Source organism: Lagopus leucura, unplaced genomic scaffold (genome assembly GCF_019238085.1).
Source record: "Lagopus leucura isolate 7727_CA_CO unplaced genomic scaffold, USGS_WTPT01 Super-Scaffold_100001, whole genome shotgun sequence".
In the NCBI taxonomy this organism is placed as follows: Eukaryota; Metazoa; Chordata; class Aves; order Galliformes; family Phasianidae; genus Lagopus; species Lagopus leucura.
The window spans coordinates 45256213-45276493 of NW_024962262.1; the positions used below are offsets into that span (position 1 = coordinate 45256213).

At 41.0% G+C, this 20281-nt stretch overlaps 1 protein-coding gene across 1 annotated transcript in view; it reads left to right on the forward strand.

Annotated features, from left to right (window-relative positions):
• Positions 1-12926, forward strand: part of TGFBRAP1 (transforming growth factor beta receptor associated protein 1) — a 33961-nt gene extending 21035 nt beyond the window's left edge. The window contains exons 6-12 of the mRNA XM_042867100.1: positions 98-439; positions 1982-2039; positions 2388-2531; positions 3296-3442; positions 5143-5302; positions 7396-7829; positions 8653-12926. Coding sequence (XP_042723034.1) covers positions 98-439; positions 1982-2039; positions 2388-2531; positions 3296-3442; positions 5143-5302; positions 7396-7829; positions 8653-8841 — 1474 coding nt within the window. The 3' untranslated portion in view covers positions 8842-12926. The remainder of the gene's footprint in view (positions 1-97; positions 440-1981; positions 2040-2387; positions 2532-3295; positions 3443-5142; positions 5303-7395; positions 7830-8652) is intronic.
• Positions 12927-20281: the final 7355 nt, after the last annotated feature.

The following is a 20281-nucleotide window of genomic DNA, read 5'->3' on the forward strand; positions in this document are numbered from 1 at the left end:
AAGCATATGTGCACACATGCCCAGAATGTTATTTTTTTGTGCCTATGTATACTTTTTCTTTCTTTTTGCTTCATCTAGTTTGACACTGTAATTGCAGAAGCGGCCAGCTTGATGTCCGGGAGCTGATCTCTCTCTACCCCTTCCTGTTGCCTACTTCCTCTTCATTTATACGGTCTCATCCTCCACTGCATGAGTATGCTGACCTAAACCAGCTGACCCAAGGGGACCAGGAGAAGATGATAAAATGCAAACGATTTCTCATGAGTTACTTGAATGAAGTCCGCAGCACTGAGGTTGCAAATGGCTACAAGGAGGATATTGACACGGCTTTGCTCAAGTTATACGCAGAGGCAAATCATGAAAGCCTGCTGGATCTGCTGGTTTCAGAGAACTTTTGTCTTCTAACAGATAGTGCTGCGTGGCTGGAGAAGCACAAAAAGTGAGTGGATTTTTTGAGTATGGCACCCTTGAGACCAGCAAGAAAAATGCTTGACCTAAAAAGCTGTTGACTTCTAGAGTGATGTATTTCTGACTTAATGTACAAAAGCCAATTTGGTCTGACTTGTAAAAGTCCCCAAACTTGGGGAGGAAGGCCTTAACTGACAATCAAAGGTAAAGATACCTAATTTAAAGATTCCAAGATGGAAAACAGAGTTTTCCCCTTGAAACTATGTCCAGTGCAAAAATGAGTATTGATATGGATCTCAATGGGGGAAAAAGCAATTTATTTGCCCTTGTGATAGTGTGAGAGCTGAATGGATGCAACAGCAGTAGTAGTCCTCAATGTCTAGGACATAATGAGAAGTTGCCTCAAAACACGCTGTATTTTAGGTAGAAGTTATTAAGTAACTAGTAGCTTTAAAATTGTAGCTGTGTATTTGGGGCAAGAAGGAAAAGGTGCTTTTGAATTTTGAACTCAGTGTGCCCCTTCTGATTTGCCAAAGGGATACTATTTAGGATCACAGAATCACAGAATGGCCCAGGTTGAAAGGGACCTCAAGGATCATGAATCTCCAACCCTTCCCCCACCCCGTCACTTGCCACAGGCAGGGCACCAACCTCCGTAAATACTTGAAAATTACTTCAATTAGGAAATGGCAATGGAAAGAGAATTAATTGGGGAAAAAAAAAATTAAAATCACTCCAGTCATAGATAGCCTTTGTCTTTGATTTCATTTCTTCAGTCTTTAAAGTGTGTGGCACCTTCCAACCTAGGCCATTCTGTGATCCTAAACAGTAACCCTTTAGCAAAACAGTAGGAACACACTGAGTTCAAAATTCAAAAGCAGCTTTTCCTTCTTGCCCCAGATACACAGCAGCTACAGTATAGTAGCAAGTACAGTTGTGAAGAGCGGTCTTTAATTGTGATTAGACTTAATTCAGGTGTTTTATTGAATGCTCTTGGCAGGTACAGTTTGCATGGCAAGCCTTTGCAGATGTGAAATGCATAACAGTTTTGTGAGAATAGTCGTTATAGAGCTTGAGCTTCATTTGTATTACAATACACAAAAAACAATCTGTAATGGTACCATATGAGGTTCTTCCTGGCCTAACTTGATTTCATGGTGCAGTAAAGAAAAATGTATTTCTGATAGCAAAACAAAATTTTTAAATAAAAGCAGCATATATATTTCATTATAATTGCACTTGATTAAATGTTAGCAGAATGCTTATTATTTAGAGCTTGTTAGGTCTGTACATGAAATTCAGAGAACAGCATAAGAATCATCTCTGATTTGACAAGTGTTTTGTAACCACTTAAACTAGAGTTAGTAATTTATAACTGTTTTTAGAGAGAGGAATGACACAGATGCTCTTCTGGGGAAAAACTTCTCTCCTTTGAATGTAGTCTTGGCCACGTGCATGTCACTTAGAAATCCCACTGTAAGCAACTATTTATTAGGTTCTATGCTAATCAAAGCATAGTGAAATTGATAGGAGAAATCTATCAATTTTAATACTGTTTTCTATCTTCATGCAGGTATTTTGCCCTTGGTCTCCTGTATCACTACAATGGCCAAGATGCTGCAGCACTTCAGGTTAGTATGAAGCTTTATAGTGTCAACTACTACTGCTACTATAGGGTCAACTGAGTGTCAACTGTAAATCATAAAATCCTACCTGTCCTTCTGCTAGTTGTTCTCAGATGGTGAAAACCACACATTATGGGGACTGAATTAGTTGAATCTGGCAGGTATAAGAAAAGCTATGATGGAGAGGAAGTGTGAATTCAGTAACCAATGAGGTCCATTACACTTAGTGTTTGTAGAACCTTTTTAAATTGCATGCATACCAATGGCTAATGCTAAGTGTTGTTATGCTTTGTATACTTTTTGAGTCAAGAATGTTTAAATACTTCTTAATTTTTTATTTTTTTTTTTTGTCAGTTATGGGTGCAAATAGTTGATGGAGACATTGAAGACTCTACACGTTCAGATCTCTACGAATATGTGGTAGACTTCCTGACGTTCTGCTCAGACCAGGATTTGGTGTGGAAATACTCCGAATGGGTTTTACAAAAAAATGAAGAGGTTTGTGATTGGTGTACTTGTTTTCTTCACATTTCTAAGATAATTTTCACATCTTTATTAAAAAAAAAAACAGAAGTTCATTTAAAAGGTTAGCTGCTGCTACTTTTCCTTACAAACAAATTCCAGTGAAGGGTACTGTTTACACTGGGCTGTAGAATAAACAGCCTTCATTCAGCACAACATCTCATTGCTTAAAAGCAACAATAGAAAAACTTCTTCCAGCAGAAATAAAAAGGCAATTTTGTAGTATGTTAGTGTGCTGTGAAGAGGCGTGCTTTATGCTGTATTGGCCTGTGCTGGTGGAATTTGTCACTACCAAATCAATATTAATTTGAAGTTCGGTTACTCTGTGCCAGATTTCTCAACTTTGGTTTTGATGGTTGTAGAAATCTATCAAATGTCATGATACAGAGAGAGAAACCAGTACATATCCAGGTCTTCAACTTACACTTCAGTCCTCTGCAGTAAATTGCCCCTCTGTTGTGCTGATCTGTTCAGTACTTCTTGTAGCTGGTGTAGGGTGTGCTCAACAAAAGGTTCATATGCATGGCAGTGCACAGACTGCTGAGTGAGGTAAGGGACATAGGAGTGGGTACGATCACATTAAGCACAAAGTAGTGTAATCTTAGTGGTATGAGGGGCAGTTTTGCATTGTTTGTCTTGTGAATAATGTGCCAACTGACCTGATAGTGCTGTTAAGTAAATATTGAAATGATAATAAAATGGTTGTGACTGAGTTCCTAAATGCAACTATCTATTTTTAGGTTGGAGTGCAGGTTTTTACTAAAAGACCTTTGGAAGAGCAAGAGAAAAACAACATTAATCCAGATGATATCATCAGTTGCCTTAACAAATACCCTAAAGCACGTATTAAGTATCTGGAACATCTCGTATTGGAAAGGAAAATAGAGGTGAGTCCTACAGCCATACCAAAAGTAGTCTGCATGCTAAATCCTATACGTGTGATGAACAACTCTGAAACAAGCCAAAATGTAGAAGAAACGAGCATAATGTAAGGCATTTGGATATTAAGCCTTCCATACTCTGTGTATTTTATGGAGACTAGGAGACAGAAAGCTGTGATCTATATTCTGGGGTTTTTTTCATCTTTTTCAACTCTCACAATGGCAAAACAATTGCTTACTTTTGCATCTGATTGTTGCATGCTTTTCTGTGTCACTGGTAACACTCCTCCCACAAACAGTGATTTAGGATTTTTAGATGAAAATTTCCTGGGTATGTTTGCTACTATTCAGTATGGCATTCATTTAGACTGAACAGTACATCCTGCAAGAGTTGTAAACACATTAAACTTTGAGATACCTGCAAAGTGCACAGGAGAAGGTGAAACAAGGGTGTGTTCAGTCTGTCAGAGTTGACTGCATATCAATTGCTGGAAAACTTTATTTTTTTTTCCCCTGTTGAGTGCCATTTGTCATTTTCAAACATCCAAACTTACTTTATAATATAGATACATTTAATCTTGTCCTTTTGGTGAGATCTTCAGAAGTGATAGAATCAAAACATGCATCTTTAACTGTAGAATTCCTACAGTTGTAGAATAAAGCATCTCTAAATGTTGAATGTCCAAAAAAATGTGTTCACTAGTCAGAAGTGACATTGTAGACAGTATATTCTTTTTTCAAACAAGAAAGTATTGTGGTACTTGGATATGAGGCATTTTAGACACAGAAGAAATTGCAACTGCTTTTGCCTGAAAATGATGAAAAGAAATGAACACTGAAGAAATTCAATAGACAGTTACTGAATTTACATTCCTAAAACATACATGCTAAACCAATGGTTTCTCTCTGCTGCTGTTTCAGATAGTCAAGGTGTATGACACTGACCAGTGAATGTACTAGTTTTTTATGTCATGCATAATTTCAAGTGAGGTTCTGAAGTTAGTTTTGTAGAATATTTCTAGCAAAACTAATTTATAACTAAATCTGCTCTGCCTGTTAATAAATACTGAGTTATACATTTATTTCTTCTTCAGAATGTACTTGATCATTGTGAGTGCTGTGTGAGAATGTTTCAAGCAGTAGTCAGGTTATCAGCTGGTATTGATGACTGTGACATAACAAATAACACTTACCTGCCTCTGGCTTTTTCAGATTTTACTGCAGAAATGGAAAAGTTAAAAGAATGTACTTAAATATAGAGAAAACTGTGCTAGGTCAAACTTAGACTTTTATTAGAGAAATAAGAGGAGAAGACTACGTAGAACATGCTTGTAGTCAAAGGGGAGAGATCTGTTTTAATGCAGTGATTGGACTTTAGAAAGGAAATAATTTTTGCACAAAAAAAAACCCCACAGTTGAGCTTGTCTATTTAAGGTAAAGAGGAGCTTACAAATAAGATGTCATCTGTTTTTTCAGGAATGTCTGCATTGTTGAGATAGAGAACCCATAGCTGTAGGCATAGCATATCCTATCTTGTGAAGCTAGTCTGAATCAGTTCACTGCATGAACTACAAATTTCTGAATAATTTGATTAAAATGAATGAACTTAAACATCTGTACGGAATTACGTAAATATTAATTGAAATGTTATTGGTGGGGAGATTGTCTTTGTAAACTTGAGCTAACGTTGTTTATTTCATCTGTAGAAAGAAAAGTACCACACTCATCTAGCTGCTTTGTATTTGGAGGCAATACTTCAGCTAAAATCTGGGACCACAGATAACTGTGCGGAAACGATTGAACTGCTGTTGAAACTGCGCAGCCTTCTTCAGAAATCTGATCTTTATAGAATTCACTTCATTTTGGGTAAGATGCATTTCTCTGTAATTTCGCTTTCTGCTGGAACTGACATACTGTATTTACTAAGTCCTCATAAAGATGGAAAGTGGAAATAGTTGAGATATCATAGAATCAACGTGATGGTTTGGGTCAGAAGGGACCTTTAAGATCACCTAGTTCCAACCCCCCATGCTGTAGGCAGGGACACCTCCTACTAGACTGGATTGCTCAAAGCCCCATCCAGCCTGGCCTTGAATGCGCAGTCTCACTGTGCAACCTGTTCCCGTGTCTTACCACACTCACAGTTATTTCTTCCTACTATCCAGGTATATTGGCTTGATAGGCTTGTCCTTTTCAAACGCAAGCTGGTTCAGCAAAGGCAGCAGCTGTTACTGTTGCCTTTGATCTTGGGGTTTGTGAAATAGAGCGGTACGTTTGCCACCGCACAAGGCATGGAACACCATGACTAGACAGGAAAAGTATCTTCATGCAGTATCTTACTTTATACTCAGTTTCTTTTTAAAGAAGAACATGTGACTTGTGAAAGTCGTTTGCAAATGGAAGAATTACAATCTTATTTGTTAAATAGTCTGTTTCTCCATTAGTGTGAAGTACAGCAAAGCTTTGCAGAGATTTCTAAGGACTTCTGTTGCATGTAACAAATTCATGATTTCCTGCTAGTCAGAAAAAAAGAGGATCCTCACTTTTAGTGAGAAGGACAACATATATCTTAGTGTCATCATAACAGTGACAACTGAGTTAAATGTTTCCTTGGCCAGTGCTGTTCTGGCTATTTTTTAATGTACTTCCCAAGAATGAAAGGGAAGTAACTTGTTCTTATACTGCAAGCTGTGAAATATTTTCTGAAATTTGATGAAAAAAATCCAGTGGGGGTAGAAATAAAAAATTGGTGAGTAACAGCTGAAATAACTTACCAACATTTACTGTCCCCCTGCCTTTCCAGTCAGCAAAGCATTGTATGACAAGTAATATACAAGCACAATACAGTCAGTGAAAATCTTCCTTTTATTTGTGCTTTTATTTTTAACCTAATTTTTAAGAGCAAGATTTACAAGATGGATTATTCTCTTGGAGCCAATGTACTCCAGAATGCAGGATTTCTTGCATGAAAGAATTTTTTTTTCATGAAGATGAGATCGCTCCAATGCTGGTATTGTTCCTCCTTAATAATCAAAATATTCTGTGGGGAAAAAAGTACTTTGTTAACTTTTACAATTAGGCAGCCAGACTGGATTAAGGGTTTATAATGTCTTTTTCTTGAAAGGGAACACTATTTGATCTTTAGTTCTCTTGTAGACTTTAAACTGTTGTCATGGAATTTTTTTTGAGGCTTAGATTTTTTTGTTGATAGTTATGACTCTGTGTGTGTGTGTCTGTATATGAATGTATAACAAGTGATGCACAAGCAGTTGCTCACCAATGCACTGACCAACGCTCAGCTAGCTCCACAACAAGCAGAAGAGAGAGATGCGCTCCCACACCCTTCAAGAGTCTCCTTCTGCAGGATGCCATGTGATATGGAATATCACTTTGGCCAGTTTAAGTCAGCTGTCCTGATTCTGTTTCCTCCCAGCCCAATTGCTGAGAAATGGAATGGCCTTGGCTCTGTACTACACTACTGTACAACAGCCATAAACATTGGTGTGTTATCAGCAGTGTTTTTCACGTAGAACCAAAACATATCCCACCAGACACTCTGAATAAAACAATTCCATCTCAGTTAAAACTAAGGCAACTATCTGTTTTTTTTGTGTAATATTTGATGTGAGCAGAGCTTAAAAATGTGATAAACTCTGAGATGAAACTACAATATGTGGTAGTGTTGGCGGGAATGTGCAAAACTTACCTGCTAGAATTTTAAAAGATCATACTGATGTTAGTTTTATCATTTGTTGCTTAGTAATTTCTTCTTCCTTATTTTGTGGTGCTCTTGATTCCGTACATCTGTGCATACTTGTACTTGTCTAAAAGTATAGAGCTGCCTGCTTTTCTGCAAAGTGAGTGGAAGTTGAGCTCTGCGGACTTGTTGAATTGAACTGGGAAGAGAAAGTAGCAGTCTTTTCCACTGAGCAAACATGACCTTATTTCTCATTTAACAGACAAAATCCGTGGCACAGACCTTCACATGGAAAGTGCAATTTTATATGGAAAACTAGAAGAACACGAGAAGGCTTTGCATATCCTTGTCCATGAGTTAAAGGATTTCCGTGCTGCTGAAGAATACTGCATATGGAACTCTGAGAACAGAGATCTGCAGTACAGGCAGAGGCTCTTCCATATGCTGCTGTCAGTATATCTGAATCCAGACGCTTCGGATTGTGCACTGGTCATGGCTGCTGTAGATCTCTTGAATAACCATGCTGCTGAGTTTGATGCAGCCGTGGTTTTGCAGCTGGTGCCTGACAGCTGGTCAGTGCAGCTCCTCTCTCCATTCCTGGCCGGAGCAGTGAGGCAAAGCATTCATACAAAAAGAATGACTCAGGTTGCACTTGGGTTAGCACAAGCCGAAAACTTGATCTACAAATACGAGAAGGTAGGGTTTTTGTTGTTTTGTTTTTAATAGAGGCACTTGGAAGTTGTATTGTGAATCTGAGGATTTAATTATAATCAGGTTCTTTAAGAGTTAGGACAAAGCTGACTCCAAGTCCTTGGCAGTTTTAATTGCTGCATTTGTTACATTTTTGTGATGGCTACTAGAGTCAATGTTACGCTTCTGTAAAACAAAAGGGGAGGTGGGGATTTGAAAAATGAACAACTGTGAACTTGTGGGCTGAATGGAAATACATTGGGGATTTTCAGATTTATGAATTTCTTCCAGAACTTTTAACAACTGATTTTTTGGGTTTTTTTTTTTTTTTTTTTGCTTGAACTGGGTCATGTCAGTAGTTGCAGTAAGGCTTGTGCAACACTTGGCATTAAAGCTTACTAATAGCTTTTGATTTTATTAAATCCACTTGTGGAGTATTTTATTCCTTGCTGTGGAGCAGTGTTACTTAAAATTTTCTTAGGTATGATTAAATCTGTTTCCTTCTAATGAAAGTTTATCCAACAGAATCTGTCTGCAGTAAGAATTTGACAATACTCCGTATGCTGTGAAGTCATGTTCGTGTTCAGCAAGTTGTACTGAGTTTTTAGTTGCATTACATGTGAGTGCCATTCTATGTGAGGCACAGGAACAAGCTAGTATGACTGAATTTCATGTTAAATAGTTCAAGCTACCTTTGCCATCAATTTGGTACGTTTGAAATGGCACAGGTGTAACCAATGAAGTGTTGCTCTTTTTTCCTGCTGTATCTTAATTTGACTTCATTCATTGCTAGATTCATATTTGGATTTTTTCTTTTTTTCCTCCTTAGGTCAAACATAAAGGAACTCCAATTCTTCTTTCGGACAAAAAGGTCTGTCAGGTGTGCCAAAATCCTTTCTGTGAGCCTGCATTTGTAAGATACCCAAATGGGGGTATGGTCCACACACACTGTGCTGCAAACAGACATCTGAACTCAAATGTGACTCCTCACTCTTCCAGCTCCAGCAGTGAGACTTGAAATATGTTCTGGATCCCAGAGGTTCCCATGGCTTATATCACACTGAAAATGGACTGGAAAAAAATAAAATACAAGTGCAGCTACTTTAAGCATAAATGAAGATGAACAGACAGTCATTGGGTCACTGGGAGGACTTCAGTCAATATAAAATACGGCCAATTGCCTTCTCAGTTTCTAATGAATGTAAATAGAGGAAAAAAATTCACTACCAGAAATGGAGAGGTGCAAATATAGACTTGTGTATATAGTAATAAGAGTCAAAGGAAGTGAGCCTTTTTTTCCACAGTAAGGATGAATGTTGTGGAGACAAGGTAAACCGTTATTTTCAGACGTGTCACTTTGCACTGAATGTGGTGTTGATGAATTTGTAAAGGTGGAGATGGTATCTGTTGGAGTAGGAATTCTTGGAGCATTACACAAGACTGGCATCGTGCAGCTGACTACCAGGACAAAAGCACACTTTGCTTATGATGTTTGCTGCAACACATCCTCTTTTGGGCTGGATTCTCTTCCCCAGGATCCCATAATGAACACATTCTTTGCTCTACAAGTTGTAGGCTTTTGCACTTTTTCATACTCTTATTTCTTTCCCCTCTTCTCTGCTGTATAAAATTAAGCACTAGCCTGTTAATTTTCTGCTCCTATGGTTACTGTAGTAAACTGAGTGGAAACTGATAGCCTTGGTCACACAGCTGTACGTGGATGAAGAGATGAAGTCAGGTTATCTGGTCGGACTGTAGTCACTTTTTTATGGGGGAAGAAATTTTTAATATTGATTTATTTATTAATATGCAAATATACTGTACATACAGTTGAATAAATTTATCTTATATCATCATAGGGTTTCTTTGGAGGATAAAGGATGTTAGCTGATGTGGAATTGTGTAGGTTGTGTGCTTAAATGTTTGTTATAACTTAGGCAGACTGAAACTCAACAGGAATAGGTATCAATACCTGTGGATGACTTTGTGCAATCAAGTTCATGGGAAAGTGGCATAACTGGGAAGAAATCTACAAAGGTGCACTACAGAGATACTGAATTTGTTGTGTTCTGCAAAATGTTCTGTAAACTAAAGCTTTTCAGACAGCAGCAAAACTTGTACTGAATTGCCATGATAAACCATTCAACCATTTTAAAGCAGTTGATGGGCAGCTTTCCACAGGAGAGGCTCAAAAACAGTGACTCAAATAAAATAGTACTTCAAAGTGAAAGCATTTCTTTCAATTTTATAAGTTAATAAATACTAAGCTTAGTGAACAGCATGCAGCTGAGAGTGCCAGTAGGCTGCTTACTGCTTTAGTGTTCCAAATCAGAGTTGAGACTTTCAGCAGAGCAGGTTATTTGCATGGTACCTTCTGGATATGGTCTCAGAAGAGATCTCCTGTTACAGAACGTTGGCTTATGGAACAGCTTTTTCAGTGCTGTTGCAGTCCAGAGTTGGGCAACCAGACTACATCGTGGGGGAGCGGGGAGGAAATATCCGTTTCTTTGGCTTGGAAGTAAAAGTCCTTTGGAGCTTTCTTTTTTCCTGAGTCTGAAATCAGAAAAGCATACCTGTTGTATTGAGTTTAAAGAAAATAATTAAGTTTTGCAGCTCCCTCTGCCCAGACACTGAAGACAAACTTGATGAAAAGCACCTTCCAAAGGCATTTGATCTCATTTTTGGTTTGCGGTACGAGTGATTCTCCTGTGTAGCCTTGATAGGAGCAGGTTCTGCATCTCATATTCCTGATTTCTGAACAACCTGTGTACAAACAGCTATGACAAATTTCTAGTTCTGTGTCTTCAAAATAGTTGCTGGTAGAGGCAGAGGCTTTAGAAAGGTTGGAGAAGCCTGCTGTGTTCGTTGGCACGCCATTCATAGATGCTTCCTTTTGCTGTGAGCATCCTCAGTGTGCTCCGTTTCCATCTAATAGGGAGGTGATAAAGCAGACATCAGTCTCCATGTTAAGACATTCAGGCCATGGAGCAGTGATGAACTCTGTCAACTCGTGTTGCAATGGAATCGAGATCATGTTATTCAGATCATTAAGAGAATAATTAATTGTTGTGTGGAAAAAATGCGTCTTTTTTAATATCTTCTCATCTTTTACAGATTTTCTTCAGGTTTTTATTTTTGATTTAAAATATTGCAGAAACAAATTATGCATACAGAAGAAATACATGAATGTGAGCAGTGCTAAGGTAGCAGATTTGCAATCACAGATGACCAACAAGGCAATTATTGTTTGATTTGAGAGATTGGATCTTTTCAGCTCTCCAGGAACGTGGAATGGAAAAACACTAACATTTGTTTATATGTTTTTCACCTGTTTTTTTTTTATTTTATGTTTTTCAGTTAAATTGTGTGCTAGAACTCGTGTGGATGAATTAATGTGTAAGTCCCTCAATAGCAGAATGAAAAAGCCAAATAAGAGTGTGAGGCTGAGGTAGGGCCCAGGAGGGAGATGGCAGGTGAAAAATGCTGTTGCAGTGTGTGTACAGCACTTCAACAGCTGGGATAATACTCAACCAGAGGAGACCGTAGGCTGTGTCAGAGTGGTGTGTGTTATATCTGTGTTATAGCCAGGAAATACATGAAAGGTGTCTGCACTGAAGTGCCCTCTGGCAGGGCAGCCACTACACCTCTCAGGCTCTGCGAGGTTAAGCTTGATGCCATCTTTAGGAGTTCTTAGACCTGCCCTTGGGGAAGAGAGATTCAGGCAGAATATTTTTCTTAATGCAGGTCTTGATAAAATATCTCTAGTTCTTCATTTTAACCTTTCTTTGGGTTTTTTGTTTGTTCGTTTTTTTGGCCAACAAGTGTCCTCAGTTTTTGTGTTGAGATCCAAACGGCAGTGCAGATCTCTGTTTTAATGTCTCTGGGTGTCTGTGACTCAGGGTGCTGCAGCTGAGGTTAGTTTCTCATACTGTTGCTTCCATGGATAAACACGTTTACCACCTAATTTCTAATTACAGAAATGCTGCACTTCTGACCTTTTTAGTCATCTTCTGTCACGGTGGCTGACACATACAAAAAGCACTTGTTAACCCACTCTATTCTTTCATGCTTTCATACATTCATTGTTCAGCTCATAAAAATTATCTATAATTTCTATGTCATCGTGTGATGTTTTTTCCCCTCCCCAAGGCAGAAAGAAGAGAAAAAAGAAGAAGGAGGGGAAAAAAAAAGGTCCATAATCTGATGCTGTGTTCGAATGAATAGCCATATGCTTTACTACAGAGAATTTCTGATCTTAATTTCTATGATTTAAAGAGGTAAAATTATCATGTCAATAATAGTACAAGGATAACGGGCTGTAAGTGTGGGAGAAAACAAATTTTGTTTTACAGAGCACATCACACATACCTACGGGCTGCTTCAGGCAGCATTGTGGCTTCGGGGCTACAGGGGGAAATTGTACTTAGTGCCCACATTCCAAGTTCCAAAAGCTCTAACTTGTGTCACAGTTCTAACACTAAATTGTTGTGGGTGTAAGTCTGGAGAGTTCTGGATGTTCCTTAGCATCACTTAAGCACATCAACAGCATGAAAGCTGAATAACATCAGCTGTGGAAAGGTGGGGGTAGGGATGGGGAGTACGTATGTTTTGAGACCTCTATTAGATGTTGGAAAACGCAAGCATTATCCTAACTGTCTACTTAGTCCTGCAAATAGGAGATTTTGTTATGACACCTATCCCAAGTGACATTAAAAATGTTATTTTCTACAGTTGTCAGAGGTAAATTCATTTTATTAGCCTTCTCTATTTGCTTAGGTCTGACTCTACTGTAACCAGTACCTCTCTATTGAGTTGCCCCACTATTGCCTCTACTGTTCTTCTTTTCCTGCTGTACAAAACGTTAGAGCTTATGCCCTGTGAGCACTGATAATTAAACGTGCTGCTATTTTTAAAGGACAAAAGAAAGGTCATGATGTTCTGTGATGTTTGATTATAAAACTAAGTCCCTTGCATTAAATTGCTCTGACGGAAATCTGTACTGTTAATGCTTTCTGAATTAATGATTATGTTGGTGAACAGCAGTATGCGAGATGTACAAATGTATAAATACGTTAATTTGTAATAAAAATTCTTTTAATTACACTTGTTATTCATTTGTGGATATGTAGGCATTGGGATGTGAATGGCCGAGTGAAGGACAAAGGATTTCTTCAGTTAGAGAACTCATTCAGTGCCTGACAGACCAAGGAGGTCAAATGGAAGGGCTGAATTCAGTAGCTGCATGGTGTTCATGAAGACCAATGGGTGTTCTTCAGCACTGGTAGATTTTACTGAATCTGGATGTTTTCACGTATTCCAGTGAAAGTAGCCACTGCCATTAAAGATTTGGGAAGCCAGAATGTGCTCTATGGAGCCAAAGTCATCTCTTCTGTGATTTAAGTCCATGGTTATGCTAGTGGATATGTGGGAAAAAATAGGTGCTGCTTCTCTGATTTTCAGCTGCTTTGAACCTGCTGCCTGGGCAGTTTTCTGGCCTTCTCTGGAAATCTAGACTCTTGTGTTGTCCTTTTTTTTTTCTTCTTTCTCTCCTTGTTTAAGCTTTTGGGAGAGTATCCTGTCTGTCTGTTGTGAGCTCAGCTCCATCTCCTTGGAGCAGCTTGGTGCTCATGAAACAGAGGATAAAGTAGGCAGCAGCCTGGGGCAAGTTCTGCTAGGGAACGTGGTCCTAATGATGCTATGGGTTTCTGTGGGATGCTGAAGACAAGCTGTTCACCATGTAACTGGTAGAAATACCATAAACTGTACTGACAGGGTTCCTTGTTTTGCAGTTTGTTTGCACTCGTTTGGCAAGGTTCCTGCAGCCCCATCAGGCTTGGCTGATTTGTTTGGCTGAAGCAAAGGCTTTTGGGGTATGTTGGGGGGGGGTCCTCAGAAGCCTCTTACAGAGGGTGTTTGAAATGCAGAGACTGGAGTACAGCCTAATGCTGGAAGGATTGCAAAGCAAAAAATCCTTAAGACTGGAAAGGATGTCTCAGATCACCCAGTCCAACTGCCCACGTGCCTCAGTGTCATATCCACACATTTCTTGAACACCTCCAGGGATGGTGACTCCACCACCTCCCTGGGCAGCCTGTGCCACTGCCTCAACACTCCTCCTGAGAAGAAATTGTTCCTAATATCCAACCTGAACCTCCTTTGGTGCAACTTAAGGCCGTTACCTCATTGCATTACTGCAACAAGAATGGAAATGCAAAAAGGCAGCATCAAAAAGAAAAAGGCAAAAAGAATCAATTGTGGCTTTTGCACAGTGAAAGTTCAGTCTGTTTTGCCTCTAGACAGAGGAAAATAGTCCATGCTAATCACCCAGATGGCAGCTCCTTCCAAGGCAATCAATAGGGCATCACCGTTCTGGCAGCAATGGGCCCCAGGGGCTCAGTCCAAACCCAGCAGCCCTAGCTGCAGGACAGCACAAGGTCAGAAGGCCAGTGGTGACAATGGGACACCGATGGCTGAACACCAACAGGTTTCCAGTAGGTAATGAGGCTGATGATAACAGTGCCTCAAAAGCTGATAGCAGTCAGGAGCAATGCTGTCAGTGCCAGTACCACCCTGAAGGCACTGCCTTGTCCATGCGTAGCTGACTGTCACTGTTGTGTTGAAATCAGGAAAATGTGGGCTGTTTGGGTTCTCCAGATACGGTACAGCCCGAGCCTGACTCACAGCAGGGTCAGCCTGGGTTTGGGTTGGCTGTATGGTTCCAGGCCATTGCTGACAAGACTGGACCTAGAGTGGAGTCAGGTCTTCTCCAGAGGAAAGCAATGCTTAAGCATCCAAAAGCGTCTGTGGCACCTAAACAGCTAAAAGGTGCCTCTGCTTTTAAGGGCTGTTTTTTATTTTTCAGGTAATACAGAAAATTTCAATAAAAGGCGATTTCTGGAAGAGAATGAAGCTCTTTGAGATTTGCAGGAACTATAGCTGACAGCAGCTTCAGGAGCATCTGTTTGATGCTTCTTTGACCTGGACAGGGCATATTCAAGTAACATGTCAGTTCTTTGCCTCTATCTAAAAGTCACAGGCTGTAATCTCTTCATACAATGTGGCTCAGGAGTGTCCTGCTAGAAGCTGCCAGAGTTTGACATAAGTATGGTTTTTTCTGCTTGAACCTTAAGCAACTGAAGATGGGATGAAGGCAGGATGTACTTATATTTGCTTTTAAAAAAATGTTCTGTACAGGAGGTTTGCATTTGCAAAGGGGAAAAGAATTTCAGTACTTAGTGAAAAGTTTTAACTTTTCAAATCTCATTTCAGAGTATTTCTGTGGCCTGTCTTATGTACTAATTTGTCACGGAGTCTGTTTAGTGTTCCTTCTTACAAACCCTCCTGAAAGCTCTTGTTCTAGATAGCTGCCTCTAGGTCCTCTAGTGACCAGGACGTGATAGGAGCAGAAATTGTTCTGATAGCAGTTTTCATTCTCAGTGTTAAATGGCCTAGAAATGTGATGGTTGAATACAAAAGCTACCAACCAGATGAATCTCAGTGCTGGAGGAGGGAGAAATTCTCATTTAGCTGCGACTAATTATTGATACTTTGGTGTCCTACACTTGTGCTTTCTCTGCCTGTCTGATATCAAGTTGCTTGAATCACAGAATGCTTTGCATTGGAAGGGAGCTCAAAGCCCACCCAGCCCCACCCCCTGCCATGGGCAGGGCTGCCCCCCCCAGCTCAGGCTGCCCAGGGCCCCATGCAACCTGGCCTTGAGCGCCTACAGGGATGGGGCACCACAGCTTTGATGGGCAGCTGTGCCAGCGCCTCACCGCCCTATGAGTGAAGAATTTCCTCCTAGAATCTAACCTAAACCTGCCCTCTGTTAGTTTAAAACAATTCTCTCTTGCCCTATCATTACTGGATTATGTAAAATGTCAGTTCCCCCTCCTGCCTGTGAGCTCTCTTCAAGTACTAAAAGGCTGTAATCCGGTCTCCCCAGAGCCTTCTCTTCTCCAAGCTAAACAAGCCCAGTTCCCTCAACCTTTCCTCATAGGAGAGGTGCTCCAGGCCTCTGATCATCTTAGTATCCCTCCTCTGGACACACTCCAAGAGCACACTGGAATGCTATCAAGGGTCTTCTTTCCTTCTGCACTCCTCGCCCTGTCCCACCTCTACAGCATCACCACTGTGTTTACCATCTCCATTATCAGTACTTTGAAGCACGTGGTCTGTGTTCATACAAGGTCTACATGTGCAGATCTTGCACTATAAGCTCATTAACTTGCCCTTTCCAAAGATACCGAGTGCGTTTCCCACATTCCACCTCATCTAGTGTTTTAGAAAACATCACATTACTTCCTTCTATTAATTCAGAAACAGTGAGAAAAATCCCGCTCCCACATAAAGTGTCAAGGATGTCATCCGGTGCGACTAAGTTCAAAACCGAAGTCATCCCTCAATTATTTCATTGCTTTAATTACTCCTATTCCATATTTAAGGCTCAGCACAATTGGGATTTGCTTTTGAAGAGCTGATTCAAGAGAACAAATACAAGAATGAGATCTGGGAGGTCTGTGAACAATCACACAGGGAGCGAGAGGGAGCATTTGGAAGGAAAATAGAGGAAGGGATCAGCATGCTGTGCTTTAACAGGATAGAAGTTGCAGAAATGGCACCAGGAATCCAGAGGACGGTGAGTGGCAGGATGAAGAAAGGAATGAAAGCAAGGCAGAAGAGGGGAAGAGGTGAAAGAGAAATAAGATGATGCTGCCAGTGGCCACCCAAATTTTAGGGCAGCGTTTCCAGCTGGAGGCTGTGCTTCCAGCTGTGGCTTTGTCATCATTGCCCAAAGAATCAGATACGATCTCCATCCTCCTGCCATTGCCCTTCCTCCTTCCTCTCCTGTTCCCTGTGCCTCACTCAGACTGCAAGACCTGTGCTGTTGTCTGAAATGCTGCACTGCTCTTTTTGCTCCTCCCTCTCAGTAAGTGGCTAGAAGGCGCCAGGCATATCCTCAACAATCTCAAGATATTTCTTGGTTTAGATATATACAAAAAAGATAATAACAAGTCTACTTAATAAATATGAAACAGACTTAATGCCACCTAATCATTGCACCTGTACCAAAAGGCAGAAGGAAAAATATAATTAAGATTACAGAATTAGACAGGGGGCAAGAACAGCCTAATAATAGCTACTTCACCAATAGGCACAGCAGTTATAATTGGAAAATTAAGTGTGACTGCACTGGTGGAAGCCATGTGAGCAGCAAGTATTAACTGACCTTGTGACAACCTGCATAACAGCTTCGCTTCATCACCCATCTTTTTCAATTTCCTCCTTGCAAAAGATTAGCAGGATTCTCCCTTAGAAGAAAAAGATGACTTGGCTTCGTGATGGAGTTAGCAGCTTAAGGCAGCTTGTGGCATTTCATATGGGTAAGTGTGGTTTTTAGATCTATGCAGACAACAGATGATTCCCATTTGTTCTTCAGTGTGACTGAGCCATGACCTGCAGTTGGTGTGCATTTGCATTCAGTGATTATTCTGTCTGAGAGATGGTGTGGGCTCCTGGGCTTTGGGAGCTGCTGCTAGCCAGGCAGGGCTTGGAGCTTGTCTTTGCCTAGAGACTGATGTGGGGACATGGGAATCTGCCTGCAGCTTATGCACAGGTAAGGACAAGATTTCTCTATTTACAGCACTAACACTTCTGAAACTTATTTACATTTCCCAGTACTGTCTTTAGACAACTTTTCCTTCCCCTCTATTCTTTGGTGGTTACTTATAAGACGAAGGATCTCCTGGTAGACATATTTTATCTACCAGGACAGGTGCTGTGGAAATCTGTGCTGTTCACACCTTCTGTTGTCTTCAGTAGTATTCACTGCTTGTTGTGGTTTAACCCAGCAAGTGTCTGAGCACCACACAATTGTTTGCTCATTTCCCCCTTCCCAGTAGGATGGGGGGAAAGAATCAGGAAAACAAAGTGGAACTTATGGGTTGAGATAAAACTATTTACTAAGATAGAGGAAAGGGAAAATATAATGGTTATGTCTATATACATATGTCTATATGTGAATGTATATAACAAGTGATGCACAAGCAATTGCTCACCATCCCCCAACCAGAGCCCAGCTAGCCCCTGAGCAGTGGAACAGAGAGATGCACTCCACACCCTTCAAAACTCCATCCTCATGATGTTGTATGGAATGGAATATCCCTTCAGCCAGTCTAAGTCAGCTATCCCGATTCTGTTCCCTCCCAGCTCCTTGGGCTCTTCACTGAGAATGACCTTGGCTCTGTACAGCACTGCTTAGCAGCAATCATAAACATCAATGTATTATCAACATTGTTTTTCCCCTAGAACAAAAGCATAGCATCATATCAGACACTCTGAAGAAAACAGTTCCATCACAGCTGAAACTAAGGCACTGCTCTAACAGTTATTCAGCCAAACAGGCCAGTTCAATATGTTTTTAAAAGGCAATTGCGCCACCAGCTTTGTCAGTACACAACTTTGAAAACAAAAGGACTCTATGAAGAGCATTACACTGATTCAGATCCCAGAGGAATACTTTTATGGAACTATGTTATAATAACTAACTATAAATAGCAACTCAGCATTGCAAAGTTCTGTATTTTCAATGAATGTGAGGTCAAGGAGGGGGTAATATTACAAGGAGAGAGTCTGCGTGCATTCAGGGGAAGTGTTAGAGGCTTTTGAGGTCTTCTTCAACAGATTTGGGTTGAAAAGGTAAAAAAAAAAAATTACTGACTTTCTGAGGAAATTTTTCTCTGATTATGAGATTCAAAGCAGAAACATTTTTTTCTGAAGGGTACACAGAGCTGAGCGTTGCAAGGACCTGCAGGCATGAACACATCAGTTTTGGACACAAACTTAGCGATTCCTCCTCTATTCACACGTGCTGGAGTTTGCCTGTGGGCAAACGTTTTATCAGATCTGTGGAGCAGACAGATTCCAGTCTGCTGCTGATGTCAGTCATCCTCTGACTGCTCCCTGCACATTAGGATGAGCTCCCATACCTTGCTGCCGGCATACTGGAGCATCTGCTGCCCCTGTGGATGCATTGCTGCATCCCTGAGCACACAACTTGCCATTCCCCATTACACAAACTCCACGCTGTGCATTAATCCAGGAGCTTCCACACTGGTCCTCTGAAATGCAGCCAGGAATGGTGCACAGACTGTCATATACCTCATCTCTATTATCTTTGGTTTTAATAAACAGAAAGCTGGACACAGCATCTTTTCTTTTAAGTTCCTCATGCATCGTGGTCATACTCTGCCTTTCAAAGTGTCAATCAAAATGAATCATTTCATTTTCCATCACTCTGCAGCAGAAGAAGAGTGTCCTGTACCCTATGCATCCTTTTGGGCCACCCCTTTCATGGTGTCTACAGAAACGGTACTGAGGATATGAAGGAGTGCTGCTCTCTGTGCATTTTAATACAATGTAGGGCCTTGTCTCAAGATGTGAGAGGCTAGAAAGGTGGGCCCAGGTGAACCTGATGAGGTTCAACACAGCAAAGTACAAAGTTTTGCACTTGGGCTGGAGGAATCCCAGGCATCCATACAGACTGGAAGGAGCAGCCCTTGAGAGCAGCCCTGCGGAGAAGGACTGGGGGTCTTGATGGATGAAAAGCTTAACATGAGCCAGCAGTGTGCTCTTGCAGCTTGGAAAGCAAATGGTATCCTGGGCTCCATCAGAAGAGGGATGGCCAGCAGGGACAGGGAGGTGATTGTCCCTCTCTACTCTGCTCTTGTGAGGCTCCATCTGGAGTACTGTGTCCAGGTGTGGAGCCCCAGTACAATAAAGACAGGGAGCTGTTGGAGAGGGTCCAGAGGAGAGCCACGAAGATGATCAGGGGGCTGGAGCACCTCCCCTACAAAGACAGGCTGAGGGAGCTGGGCTTGTTCAGTCTGGAGAAAAGAAGGCTGCGGGGTGACCTCATTGCAGCCTTTCAGTACCTAAAGGGAATCTACAAAGAGGAGGGGAATCAACTCTTTGAAAGGATAGATAACAGCAGGACAAGGGGAAATGTTTTTAAGTTGAGGGAGGGGAGATTTAGGTTGGATGTCAGGGGGAAGTTCTTTACAGAGAGAGTGGTGAGGTGCTGGAACAGGCTGCCCAGAGAGGTTGTGGATGCCCCATCCCTGGAGGTGTTCAAGGCCAGGTTGGATGGGGCCCTGGGCAGCCTGGTCTAGTGTTAAATGTGGGGGTAGGTGGCCCTGCATGTGGCAGGGGGGTTGGAGATTCATGGTCCTTAAGGTCCCCTCCAACCCTGGCCATTCTGTGATGTGCGCTTGCTGCTGTGTTCATAATAGGTTTCTTTATTTTAGATGCACACACTTTGCCTGGCAGCCTAACCTGTTCAGCACTAGCAAAGTAGCAAAGGGGCTCTTTTCTTATGGGGAAATGAATATTTTCTGTTTTTATGACCACAGAACAAGAGTTTATATCATTAATATCAGTGTAGCAAAAACTCACTTCCA